This window comes from Festucalex cinctus, chromosome 1 (genome assembly GCF_051991245.1).
Source record: "Festucalex cinctus isolate MCC-2025b chromosome 1, RoL_Fcin_1.0, whole genome shotgun sequence".
NCBI classification, from domain to species: Eukaryota; Metazoa; Chordata; class Actinopteri; order Syngnathiformes; family Syngnathidae; genus Festucalex; species Festucalex cinctus.
Window position 1 is genome coordinate 61772686 of NC_135411.1, and position 14695 is coordinate 61787380.

The 14695-nt window shown below is 41.9% G+C and overlaps 1 protein-coding gene across 2 annotated transcripts; it reads left to right on the top strand.

The window, feature by feature from the left end:
- The first annotated feature begins 768 nt into the window (after window positions 1-768).
- Window positions 769-9381, top strand: LOC144003477 (uncharacterized). 2 transcript variants are annotated; one of them, XM_077499760.1, is made up of 3 exons: window positions 769-1043; window positions 5377-5467; window positions 5582-9381. In XM_077499760.1, the coding sequence occupies exon 3, from the start codon at window positions 5825-5827 to the stop codon at window positions 7571-7573; it is 1749 nt and encodes a 582-aa protein (XP_077355886.1). In that variant the 5' UTR covers window positions 769-1043; window positions 5377-5467; window positions 5582-5824; the 3' UTR covers window positions 7574-9381. The 2 variants fall into 2 exon arrangements, with proteins under 2 accessions (XP_077355886.1, XP_077355895.1); XM_077499769.1 differs by lacking the exon at window positions 769-1043 and adding an exon at window positions 1712-1950.
- The last annotated feature ends 5314 nt before the right edge of the window (window positions 9382-14695 follow it).

A 14695-nucleotide genomic window follows, 5' to 3' on the forward strand; every position in this document is an offset into this window, starting at 1 on the left:
GTGTGGATTAATCTGCTTTATATTATACAAATATACAATATAATAGTTCTGAATCAAAATTAATGTAATTACATGACATAAGCATCAAACATTTAAATACAAAATACTCACTGGGGATACTAAATGTAAACAATGATGCATTAATGTGTGCAGATTGTTTCGCTGAAATCCAAGTTTACCCTGACCAACCAATGAGAGGACAGAAAAATACTGACATCATCGAAGAACGTGGAACTGATTGGTTCAAGAAACAGTCCCATTTGTATCAGCCAGCAATACTGATTCTGATGGCTGTGGGCAGATTAGATTAACACTTACAGGCTGAACTGCGATTGGACGAAATAAAAAATAAAAACAACCACATTCATAAGAATAATGCTACAGAGTAAATTAACACAATTTCATGTAACATATTAGAATTTGTTTCAGAGAAGTTCTCACTGGCCCAGACAGTCCAACACTGCAGAAGTCATGTCACAACTAAGCAGGTGAAAGCATGAATTCTTCCACAGCATTATGACCACAGGCCAGCAGGGAAAGAGGAGTGATGGGGAATCACACACAAGTCCATTCTTATACTCATACGCACGTCTGTAATCTTATTGAGGATATCATGCAGTCTGTACTGACAGCTCTTGAAGTTTGTGGCCCCGCCCTTTACATCCTCTCGCCCCGCCCCTTAAACCTCCCCTGCAACGGGATTCGCAAGGCACGGGAACAGGGGAGGGGGCAGAACCAGCAGAGAAACAAAAAACGTGACGAGGCACCCAAAGCGTCCTGTTATGCAACAACTGACCTACTAACATACATTTAGACACAGAGAAAAGGGGAAATAGAGAGAGGGAGGAATTGGAGCAAACATGACATGAGCAAGGCACAAACAACAAGATCCACTGTGCTCACGCTCCTCCTATAATACCTGCAGTGAACGGAGAGCTCGACTTTTGCAAATTGACGGATGGTTTGTGTTGAGGAGTATGAGGCGACAGAATACACCACTCGGACTGGTGCCCACCGTGGATTCTATAATCTAGGCAACTGGGGTAGGTTTGTCTGCTATTTTCAATTTTTCTCTATCTCAGCATGTGATTTGTAAAATAGAACGATTACCACTGGGTGCTCATTCGGACCTAGGTAGCAATTTTCACAATGTCAATTATATGAGGGTCTGTGTTTATGAGAGAGAAAAGAGCTATATGGAGGTAACGTCTGTGGGGGGAACATGTTTTCTCCTTTTTAATATGATTTTACAATAATTCAGTTATTTGGATCCTTGATCTTATCAGTTTTGCCTCTGCATCCATAACTCACAAGTGCAGGTACATTGCATAGTATAAAAATACTACAACTACTAGTTATAATGATAATGATGATGATGATGATGATGATAATACTACTACTACTAATAATAATAATAATAATACATTATTATTATTATTATTATTATTATTATTATTATTATTATTATTATTATCATCATCATCATCATCATCATCATCATCATCATCATCATCATCATTATTATTAGTTATTATATGTATTTGTATTGATTCCGACTTTCCATATTTGTCTTCCATGGTGCAGCAAGTGTCTGAGAATCGACCTATTTGGACAAATTAAACTCGTTGTGGGTTAGTAGGCTAGTCCGTGCAGATAAGTTGAGCAGTCGGCTCCGCGGACACACTTCTCCGTGTCACGTGTAGCTGCTTCTTTGTAAAGGTTAACGTGGCTGAATGTGCGGTCCTCCTTAACCCTTCATTCCCCGCCCAAGAAGCCGCAAACACAAACCGGGAAGCGCAAAGTCAGACACGATCGAGCCACGAGTGCCTCGTATTTGTGTTTGGATACTGATTTTCATTATTTTTTTTTAAATGGGAGTATCCGCCAAAAATAGACGGAATGGTGAAGTTAACCGGATTTGGTGACTGCCCCTACTGCAAGGTGATCGAGGTACGGAACATCTGGATCAAATGTGGGTCAGACGAGGGTCAGTCAGTATAATAGGTTATGCCAAGTTTATTTGTATTTATAAGTGCTGTAGTTTACGTTGGATGTATGTAGTTGATGAACTGAGGATCCAACTAAATATGCACGAATGCGATTTGTCAGACAGAACAACAAAGAAGGCACGTGGGGCAAATTGTTATCATAACTAGTCATAATGGACAAACAGAAATTAAAATGTTGAATTATGGCTGAACATTTAAAATGATGTCAAACAGATTAAAAATAATGGGAATTTGTACAATGTTTTTTTTTTTTTTTTTAAGTTACATTGCAGTGCTTATCGTTACCCAATTTGCCATTGCTAGTTTTTAGTTGTTGTTGTTGTTGTTGTTGTTGTTTTAGCAATGACATGCTAAACTTCCAACGTATACAAAACTATCTTAATCTGGCATGCACAATAGAAAGTCGTCTGCTGTCCTATGTGGGGAGGACCTGATAACACATGAAACAATGTAACCAATCTGCCTGTTTAGACACAAAGATCCAAAAATAAATGAATGTATCAATACAAATAGATTTTTCAATATATTGGCTTATTATGCAATTAGGGGAAACTGATGTTCGGTGCCGTCTGCGTCTGTACTCTGTGGCAAGGACACTGCCAATTGGGTGGCGTACAGTGGGTCTCCATGCCAGCTATAAATGTAGGTCACATCACTCCTGTGGGAGGGGGTAGCGATGAGGTGAGGCGCAAAAGCAAGGCATGGTAGTGCTGCACTATCAAAACTACATAATAGAATCCTCACCGCTGTCATAACAGAAATGGGCATTGAGCTCAAAAGCCCCACATGAGCCCATATAAAAACCTTTATTGCTAAAAATGAATTATATTTACAAATGATGATTGTTGTCCTCATTATCAGTGTAAGCCACTTGAAAAAGTGTGAGACAAGTTTATTGTCTTGGTTTCCCAGCACATGAGATGATAAAAGATGAGGGCAGTGCTTTGTTATTGCTCCGTGGTTGTTGCTGCAAGCGCAGGCGAATTACAGCGTTTAGTAGGCCAAGGGAGCACATGTGACTGGTGAAACACATGGACTGAGTCACTCAGCTTTTTTCCCTTTTCCAGAGAGAGAGAGGGGTGATATGGCTGTGTGTTCTTGGAACAAGGATCCAGTTTCGATAGGACTCCACCTTGCTGGCTGGCTTTCAGATTCTTTAGCCCCCGCCCCCATCCCACCATGTTTTTTTAAGTGGATAAAGTCTGCACCCAGATTTGGAATTCACACAGACCCCACCCATGCCAACCCCCCATCTTCACACCACGTGTCGTATACTGAACCCCCTCCTCTGGAGGAGGAGACGACTATTTCATCATCCCCTTCTTTTGGGGCATGTGCCTTTTATTTTAAGCCTGCTCCTATTTCCTGAAATGCTCCACAGCAACACGTGCGAGGGTTGAACTCAATCCACTGTTTCCAGTACGCATTACCACATTTAGAGTCTTGCGGTCTGCGTCCGGCGGTTTGCTTGAACGAGTGCGACTTTTTTTTTTTTTTTTCCACTGTGCTATCATTCCACAAGTGCCACAGAGATCCGGCAATGACACGTGATGTGTACGATGAATTGGAAGGAGTAATCTAGGTCATGGGCATGTATCTAGATCAACAGATCAGGTTTGCTTGCTTGAGCCTTATCTATTTGTATATTTGAGTCATAAATGCCAGTTAGTCATGCAAATGAAATAGCTGCATTCATTTGCCTGTCACAAAAGAGTGTGAGAGAGGGAAAATAAAGGAAGAGCTTCAGCTGCAACTCTGATACTGTAAAAGGACGCTCACAAATGTGACTCATCTAAGAAGGGAGATTGGTGATGTCACCCACTGACCTTTAAAATTGTGAACTAATCATCTGCTTTTGACAATATCAGAGTTGATTGTTGGGCCTCTGATATCTGATGTGATTGGCCGCCCCCTTTTTTCTCCAGGAGTGACATATTCCTTCTGCTGTTGCAATAGCAACATTGTTGCAGTCACTACTGGTATCCACCGTATCGAGCGGCTATCTCATCCTTTGTTATAATTCTCCTGCTTTGATTCATTTCTTTGTCTGCACTTGCTTGCTCCCGCCTCTTTGTTAACAGCACACCATGCTAGAATTTTGCACACTCTCTTTTTTTTTTTTTTTTCCAAGTCTCCCATCACTTTTTGTCTTTCTTACGATCCCTGGCTGCTCTCTCAGGGCTACGTTCTGGTGACCTAGATTCTGTTCTGTGGAGGCAAATGGACTTTCTGGGTCAGTAGGACACACTGTGGAACGAGTCTCTTCTCATTCCGTCTCACTGCTGCCAAATGTCAAAGGCTCACGAGGATAACCTCAAACCGTTACGCCACAAAACGGATGAAAAAAATTCCAGTCCAAACCAGATCGACATGGGAGTAAATTGACTGGCTCGAGCCGGTTTTGACCTAGTCTGGCTTTGAGGCTAAACAAGAAAATATGCACAGTACAGTATATGTTATATCCATATCATGGCTGTGAATATTTTAATGTTACATAATGCTGTCAGTTGAACTAACATTTCCATACTCTGACTGGCAGTTAAGTCTACATTGTCTTTTATCTCTGATCATCAAAACACAGACCACCCTCATGTTGAAGCAAATGTTATCAAGCTTCGTTTCCAGGGGCCCTTGACCTATATTTATCAATGACTCACATCCCAGCTCACCCTCCCAACACACACAATTATACCTCAAAACCTCCTGCCCCCGGTCTCGGCCTCTTTTTCTTGACCTCCACTGACTGCTTGCCTTTGTTTGCCTTATCTGCTCTCTCTGCATCATTGATTTGGCATTGAGTTGTTTTGGTGAAGAATGCTGCCACATTCCTCAGCCACTGAATGCATGGGGGGTTCGCTATTTTCAGGAGGGTCCCTGAAAAAGACAGTGGGGCTGTTCCTGCAGAATACAGAAAGACTCCTATTGATTCACCCTTTTGACCCACTGACACAGTACGTTTAATTTGAGCGTTCAGCTTATGAAGCAGTGGTATAATTCATGCTTCCATTGGTGCATATCACAAAAGCTCACATGGGTTGCAAGATAAAATTGCGATCACTAGTCATGCAATCAACCAAGTGACCACATTGCATCATAGAAGTCGACGTGCCAGGTGAAGGGTCAAGCGTCATACATAGGCTTGCAGACAGAGCAGATCAATAGCAGAGCACAGAGGTCAGACAGTAAGGTCAAATGACTTCTCTTTGATTGCCATGGGAGACCGCCAGACATACAAAAGCAAAAGGGCTGAACACAAAAACAGGAGGGGGGCCTGAACATGACATAATTTGGATCCTTTTATGCAAATCTGTCAAGAGTTGACCAAAATGATAATGTCTTTCTTTTTGGCTTGTTTTTATCTCTGCAGCTTTTAATCTTGACATCAACGAGAGAGAGAGAGAGAGAACAGAGAACGAGGGAAAAGAGAGCAAGATTCCCCAAGAGGCTGGCCCACTGAGGTAGATCGGCAGACCTACATGCTGCTGTTTGCATGCAGATCTGGAACACACATTTGTGTGCCATTGTCGTGCCAAAACTTATCTAAAACATGTTTTATTTTCTTTCAATTCCAGATTCAGTATCTCAGTCAGGAGTCGGAAATACCTAAATCAACACTGAACCCGACGCTACAAGTGGATAAATGAGGGTGTCTAATGCTGAGCTACAACTGTTGTTGATCTTCTTGGCCAATTTGGACACTTGAATTCCCTCTTGTCATTACTGAACTTACAGTAACTAGATTGAAGGTGTTCCATCACCCTGATCGCTGATCTGCTGTTCTGTCTACACTTCAAACTGGCTACGACCAGACCAGAATGGAAAGTCTGACAGCAGCCCTCAAAAACTCAGGAAGTAACATAAACTGCCTTGAGACCTTCACCGGTTATGAAGAGTCTATGACCCCTCTCCAAGGGGCACCGCCTCGCATGGGCCGCATCCTCAAACCCAAACCCAATATGACCTGCAGGCGAAAACGCGAATTCATTTCAGATGAGAAGAAAGATGCTTCTTATTGGGAGAAACGGCGCAAGAACAACGAGGCAGCCAAGCGCTCCCGTGAGAAACGCCGTCTTAACGATATGGTTTTGGAGAACCGTGTCATTGCACTGAACGATGAAAATGTAAGGCTCAAGACAGAGCTGCTCCAGTTGAAGCTACGCTACGGCGTTATAACCACCGCCTCCTACATCGAAAAGAGCCAACAGATTGAGGGAAGCAGCGGCACAGGAAATGGAGGTTCCTCTTCTTCATCATCCTCTCAGTACTACTCCAGCGGTTACTCCAGCAGTTCTCAGGTGATGATGAACTCGGACTCCTCCGAAACGGAGCAATCCGGGCTCGGCGAGGGCCACAGGCAGATGGCGAAATACTCGCCACGTGGTTCTCTGTCTGACATGTCTGACAGCTCCTCCAGAGACAGCCCGGACCCAATTCCCTTTGAGATCAAGCAGGAAGGCGACAGGCTGGAGATGGATATTACCAACGGCACCACCACTCAGATCATGTTTAACATCCATCGAGGTCTGGCCTCTGTACCCACTCATCACCACCTCCAGCAGCATTCTCAGGAGATGGAGGCCGTTTATCATAACCAGCAACAGCAGCAGCATCTTCACCAACAACAAGCCCTTCAGGAGCCTGTTTGCACCGTCAACAGCCAGCTTGCCCCTCAACCACCTGCTGCCCAGAGGAGTGTCATTCTCTTTTGTCCCGTGGACAGCTTAGCATGGTCCCAGGATGCCAATGTGCAGAAGCAGAGGAAAAGTAGCAGTCCCCAGTCCTTTGCAGAGAACACGGAACCTCTTGCTGAGAGGAAAACATTAGACGCCCCATTATATGAGCTGGCAGGCTGCCAAAATGAAGATGGACAGAGACAAGTGTACAAAAGTTGCCAATCTCCCCAGCGGACCCTGCAGGAGCAGCAGGAGTCTCATTTGTCCAGAGAATTTAGCCACAAACAAAACGAAGTTAGTCAATCACATCTCTATCACCACCAGCATCCTTCTTCATACCTTAGTGCCCAAGACGAGGAGCCACCTGTTCTTAGCTTTGAGGGCGACTTCCCCAATGATGCTTATTCCCACGGCCAATCAAGCTCATCTGGCAAAGACACATCATCCAGTGATGGAGATCCAAGGAGCTCTGACAAAGACGCCTCCACCGATGACGATGAGTCTCCTTCCTCGTCCTGTTCCGACAACTACCACAATCACCTTCTCAACAACATCCACGACCCGGCCTCCCCTCAAACGTCATCCCAGAGCTGCTCTCAGGCCCAGGGTCGAGACCCCCAGGGGGAGGTGAAGGCCACGGCATTACCCCACAAACTCAGGCTTAAACATCGGGCCATAAGCAGCGGAGGCCAGATCTCCGGCCAAGAGTCCCCAACGACACCTCCCTCTGCCACCTCGCCACCCCTCCCTCAGCATCCGTATTTATCCCTGTCACCGCACTCGAACATTCAGAGAGAGAACCCGGCTGGGGCCATGAAAGAGGGGGAAGGCACAAGGAAACATAACGGCAAAATGGAGGCAGGTGGGCGACGGAATAAGAGACGAGATTAGGTGATTCCAAATGTGGTCGCAGCTAAGCATTCTCCAGTGATACGTATTGATACGTAAAGACAATCTCTCCTCTGTCGCCGTCCTGCCATAATGCCTTCGCCAACCCTCCGATGCTCGTGGTACATGAAGCTGGCCTATTTGACACCCCTGACCTCAAAGTCACCAAAACAAAAGTCTGAACTTTGTGACTTGTGGGACTGTATCATACTTGTATATAGTGTACAGACTTGTCGTTTCTTACATTCTCTCCATAGCAACAGAAGCACTTTTTATTTTTATTTTTATTTTATTTTTTAATGAGATGAGAGGAGGAATGGAACTACATTTCTTTCACACCATAAAACAGACTCAAAAGCACATTTGGATCCCAAAAGATTGTAAAACAATCCATCTCAAGCCAGTATGAGAAATTTGCCGCACTCTGACTACAGGCACGCATGTTTGGCTGTTTATGCCTTAATTCAAATGAAACACAAACACACCCTTGACCAAAGAAGCGCAAACACCATCAATACCACAAAATTGGAGTTCCATACCTCTTCCCAGACCCTACCTCTGTGATCCATATTCTCCCCCTTACTACATAAAAGATCTGCATCACCTTTATTTTTAAGCACTTGTTTTATATATTACTGTGATATATGAATATATGTATCTATTCCAAATCTATATTTTACAATAAGTTTAATACAAATGCAGCAAACCTGCAACGGCAAAGGATTTTGAAATGACCATCCTTTTACGGAATCGGAATGAAATTTACTGTACAGCCACACTGTCAGCTGTTGCGACAGGACCCTCTCAAATCACAATGCCTCTCTTGATTGTTGAGCTTTAGCATTAATCATGTGTTCACGACCTGTTTACACAAATATGGCTGTCCAGTTTGGAGAGCCACCAGCACTGAATGGAGAACATTTTGTTTTCTGGGGCGAGTGCCTCATTAAAATGTTTGGATTTCTTAATCTAGAACCAGCCTTTAAATATGTGGTGGATCTCACCAGCTGCAGGCTATAAGCCTTTAGTTTATTTGAGCTTTATCAACCATATCTGTTGTCACCATTCACTGGCCCGATGTATTTATTTCCCTCTTCTCCACTTGCCCATCACTGTATAAAAAGCCCACATGAACATAGACAGAATGTGTACAGATCTAGAACCAAGATCCACTGCAGTCTTGAGTTGGAACTGCGATGCATGATGAACATGATTTGGGTTCACATTTGGTTTACATAATCACAATTCCATTCATAATGTTTTGAAGTGGAGTTCATATGGCTCCAATGTCCAGTTCTTGATGTAGCTCTACTGCTCACTGAGTATGTATGTAGCCTGCACTGGATCCAAGTAAGACAGAAGTATATGTATCATGTTTGGCTTTTTGACACTTGTGTATAAATGTAAAGTTCCCTCACCCTTCAACAACACTGTAATGTTTATTTCATTGGTTTTATACACTATCCTTTCGTCCTGGTGTTGTTCCGTTTCCTATACTGTGTCGTTTTTCCTATCGATTGTGATGACATGTATTTGACTCATAACCCCCCACCTCCCCCCATGCCCGCCCAGCCTCTTTTCCGTGTGTATTAATCAGTAACGTTTGTGGTTTTGCTGATGATGGTTTTATGAAAAAAGACACGTAGACAAAAGGAAACAGGCACAGATAAAGTGGTGTTCGGAGATGGGTGGCACTTGATCCGGCTGGTCATTACCGTCTCGTCCTTTTGACATGAATATGTATGGAATAACACTAATGAAGATGGGAGCATTTCAAGATTGAAAAAGAAATAAAAAGAATGTTGAACCAATCGAAAGTCTTGATTTTTTTTTTTTTATTCACTTACATCTTTATAATCTATGAAGTGGTTCAATGCCAACAGAATGTCTATAAATATTAATAAAACCAGATTTATTATATTCGTTTGTATAAATATGGATATTGAAGTAACTGACAGTCCATGGAATGGAAATAGAAAGGACAAATGAAATAAAATTTCTCGGAATTATAATATTTAACATGGAAATCAAATATAGAATATGTTAAATCTAAGGTATCCCAAACTGTAGCTGTGTTACACAAGGTCAAGAATCCGAACAACGATGCTTTGTTATTATAATATAATTCATTGATTGTTCCATACCTGACCTATTGCATTGAAGTGTGGGGGTGTGCTGCCAAAACTTACACCGACCCATTTTTCTTATACAGAAACGTGCAATCCATGTCATTTTGGGTTGTGGATACAGAGACCACACAAATCCATTATTTATACAACTAAAGATTTTAAAATTCAATGAATTGATGGAGTTTAACCACCTTAAAATAACGTATATAGTCCATCATGAAATTCTACCTGTTAATATACCAGCTAGATTTATAAAAAGGGAAAGTGAGTATAAATTAAGAGGAACATTCATTTGTTCTAAACCTAACTACAGAACAAAACAAAAAGAACGATGTATTTCAACTCAAGGTGTCAGTCTAAGGAACAATTTAGATTGTAAAACAAAATCTTCTCAATCTATTTGTATTTTAAAAAAATTTATAAAAGCATATTTACTGCAAAAATATATAGAGCAAAAGGACATGCAGTTGAATTATTTTTGATTTATTTGGTAGTATTGTAACACTAAAAGCGTCTTGACCGCTTACTGTCATTCATTTTGTGTTGATTCTTTTTTGTGTGTGTTGATTAGGCGCAGACAAAACAAGTTTTAGTTCTTTCTGTCCCCTTTCATTTCTTTTATTTTAAAGAGTGTAACAGATTGATTGATTGATTGATTGATTGATTGATTGATTGATCGATCGATCTATGGAAATTTTTAAAGGGGAAGTCAAAACCAAAATACATGAACAAAATAATAATAATAATACATGCACCCTCACTAGTCCATTGTACTGTATTTGTTGTATATTAATTAGCAAAACCCACCTGCTTTTTTTCCGATCTTAAGGGTGGCCATTTTGGACATTTTATGTTGACTGAAAATGGCCTCACAGTGACTCATTGGTCAACCACGGGTCACCTGTTTATTGATTTTGGTCATGTGATGCTTGCAAGCCACGATTTGTCGTTACCTGAACACTGCAACTTTGATGTCATTTTCAGTCTACAGGAAGTGTCAAATTGGTGGTGGATTTTGCTGCTTAATTCATATTCCATATATGCAATATTAATTAGAATACTGTGTTTTGACTAGTGGGGCTCCATAGAACATATTATTCTGAACAAAATTTGGGGGTTGACTTCCCCGTTAAAAACAAGACTTTACTTGATGATGAATAACCAAACTAATTGTGGGTGACATTTGTGCAGAGAAATAAACCCTTTAGACACACATACACCTGTGGAGCTTCTTTGGTCAAATTCTGAGTTGACAACATCAGGGACATTCAGCTCTTAATTTGCTAAACAGCAACTGTACATATACTTAGGATATTGCATCATTTCACAGTGGTTAGGGTAGTTTGTTGTTGCACAGTACACACCTGGACATTTCTTTTCAGGCCCAGCCCACAAAAAGAGCCTTGTAGTGAAGTGAGCAACGATTTGGATCGATTCAAGGGTCTTTGGCGACAGGCAGTATAGCGACTGTCAGCATAGCAATGGCAGCCTGTAAGCAGCCTGGCACCACATGCTGATGATCGAGAAACCTCAACTTCCAGTTAGGTAACACATTGCTCACAGCCTCTTGGAACACATTTGTCATCAGAAACTTCAAACCAGGGGCGCATATTACATGAAGGCAAATGCAACATGAGAATATAATTTATGACAAACATCCATGATGGGTTCCTTGAATTTGAATCAAATGGAAAATGAAATAATATACATCATGTGTAGCATAATACACTTATACATATATGTACACTAGGGGCGGCACGGTAGTTGAGTGGTTAGCACATCCGCTTCCCAGTTCTGAGGTCTCCGGTTCGAGTCCAGGCTCGGACCTTCCTGGGTGGAGTTTGCATGTTCTCCCCATGCCCGCGTGGGTCTTCTCTGGGTGCTCCGGTCTCCTCCCACATTCCAAAGACATGCATGGCAGGTTAATTGGGCGCTCCGAATTGTCCCGAGGTGTGCGTGTGAGTTTGGATGGTTGTTTGTCTCTGTGTGCCCTGCGATTGGCTGGCAACCAGTCCAGGGTGTCCCCCGCCTACTGCCCAGAGCCAGCTGAGATAGGCGCCAGCAGCCCCCGCGACCCTTGTGAGGAATAAGCGGTCAAGAAAATGGATGGATGGATATATGTACACTATGGCCCCATCACGTTCCCTAGCATGACTAATGCACATAAACCTTTATTTTTTGTGTACGTATTCTTGTTTCTGCAACCAACATGATCTGCATTGAAAAAGAATCCAGGACATCCGCCTAATTATCATTTTTTGCCTGAACAATATGAACAGACTCAAAAACATCTTTTTATGCAGACATAACACGTAAATTAGAGCAGGTTACAAGCAAAACATCCTACAACTGAAGAGGATGTGTCATCACTGTGGGGCGTGCACAAATCCGGGCAGCACCAAATGAACGCCTTTGAGTTGATGTGTTACCTACCCAGTAAATGGCAATGAATAGAGTGGCATAAGAAAACAGAAATAACTGAAGTGTACCAAGTTGTTTCATCTTTTTTCCCACCAGATTTCCTCACCCATGTGTCCACCAAAACAAGGTCACGATAATAGCAACAAAAAGGGCAAAGGGGAGGGGCATCTGACGGAAGACGGATGGGAGGGAGAGCAGGATGTGTCCACTATCTCCATCCAAGCCTACAAACAAAGCACCTCTTTGAGGCTGACGCATCAATGCCCTTCACAATGCTTTTAGTCACATTCAACCAATCGCACATGCTCCGTTTTCCTGACTTGACTTGAAGTACACAGAAGCTTGCATAAACAGGTCAGGAGGAAAGTAGGTCAGTGTGCGCGGGAAGGCAGAAGAGAGGTAAAGGAGAGCTCACGAGAGTGCTGGACAGGGGGTGGGATGGGGGGCAGGATGCTCATGGATGGATCGATGGAGGTTGGGATCCATCCGTGTCATTCTTGTTGATCTCCTGCGGCAAAGATGCTCTTGATCAACAGAGCAGAAAACTTGGATCTCACGTTACCTGCAGAGGAGAGAAAATGCTTCAGGGGTTATCATTAGATAACACTAGAGATCAAAATTAAATAAATAACTTAATCAGATGACGAAAATGCCAAGCAGTTCTTTCCATTTTGTCAAATGAGCAGTTTTGAAATTGGATCACTTTTGTTTGCCTGAGTGCACATTTACACTTGCTGTGTGTATTGAAACTGGTCTGAGGAAGCCAGCAGCATGAATAGCAAGCACCGGAACAGGGAGTGGTGTGGCCCACATATGACCATAGCCTCCTCCCCACACACGCACCACCACCACCAGGGCCGGACTGGGACTCATTTTCAGCCCTGGAGTTTCAGGGCTCTTTAGTTCACATTTTAATGAACATAAGCCGACACAATTGTATATCAATGTAAAATAGATGAGCATTCCTTCCGTTGATATTCATATTGGCTTTGATCACAAATGCAATTTACAATTGAATGCTCTTATAAGAGCATGGTCTTTATTTGAACAAGTATATGAACATAAAATGGGCAAAAAACAGGACAAAAAGAAACCAATAAGCTTGGGATAATAATAATAATGAAGTTAAACAAGATTAAGGCAGGCAAAACTGTACCTCCTGTTAAGTACTCTTATTTTGAAATGTGTTCTCACCAAGGTTATTTTTGGTAACTAAAACTAATGAAAAAACTAAAACTAAAATTCAAAAAACTATTTTGTTAACTAAAATTAAAACGAAAATTCTTTTTAAAAAACAAAAATCAAACAAAAACTATGTATTACCTTTATTATTAAAATATTGTAACTCTGTGACACGCTTAGTGTCAAAGATGGCCCAGTCCGGGTTAGCACCAACTTCACACCCATTCACTCGACCTCCCTTGGATCAGGCATGCACGCACACTCGCATGAACACGTCAGAGCACAGAAGCCCTCGTTGACCTTCTGCCTCGAGCTTCCTTTGAAAGTGATGTAACAGGAACGTGCATTTCTTATGAAATGTTTTTTTGCGTGAGTATCACTGTCGGGTTTTTTTACATTTCCCCCCCCAACATTGACATTTTAATTGCCATCCATCCATCCATCCATCCATCCATCCATCCATCCATCCATCCATTTTCTTGACCGCTTATTCCTCACAAGGGTCGCGGGGGGTGCTGGAGCCTATCTCAGCCTGCTTTGGGCAGTAGGCGGGGTACACCCTGGACTGGTTGCCAGCCAATTGCAGGACATTTTAATTGCTTGTATAGTATTAATAGTTGAGTCTAGTACCAGGCAGCCCATCAAGTTTATAATTAAACAACCTACTTAAAAAAAAAAATGTATCTGCGGGCAAGGTAAGTAGAGTTGCATTGTCATCAAAGATTATCATCAGCTAACAATCTTATTAGCGTTAGCTTCTGGTGTCGGTTGTATACTTGATTGTTGAGCTTATTTTTCCATATATTTGCAGGTTATTTGTGTTTGGTGATTTGTTCGCTGCATGCACCACATGCATCCACTACCCGGACTGACTAGTGTAAATCAGTGGCTTGGTGTTGAAGTCTCCATGACTGAAAATACAATTACTATGGGCACTCTCTTTTTTTCTTCTGTTGGCCCCAAAATAAATAAGTAAATAAATAAATTAATTAATTAATTAAAAAAAAAAAAAAAAGATGTGACAGATCTTTTCTTTTAATTTCTATGTAGACCTATATATCCCATATAGCATTTTTACTTAAAGGGACAGTGTGTAAAAATGTTTGCCATGGTGAAGTAATAAAATGCAGTAACCTAAGTTTGAAGTATGTGCATTTGGAAGTACGTGCACTACGGTGTCCCATGAGAGAAACCACACTTTGTAAACCTACCATCAATTACTGTTTGTCTCATTCAGGTATCTATAGCCGAAAGATGACAGCAAAACATGTTCAGCCTTCTGTATGGTGAAGTGCGACTCATAGAATTTATAGCGATTTGTAGACCTACAATTATTTAAAATAGAACATTTTTTTTTTAAATAGTTTTTTTGTATTATTGAAATTAACACTGA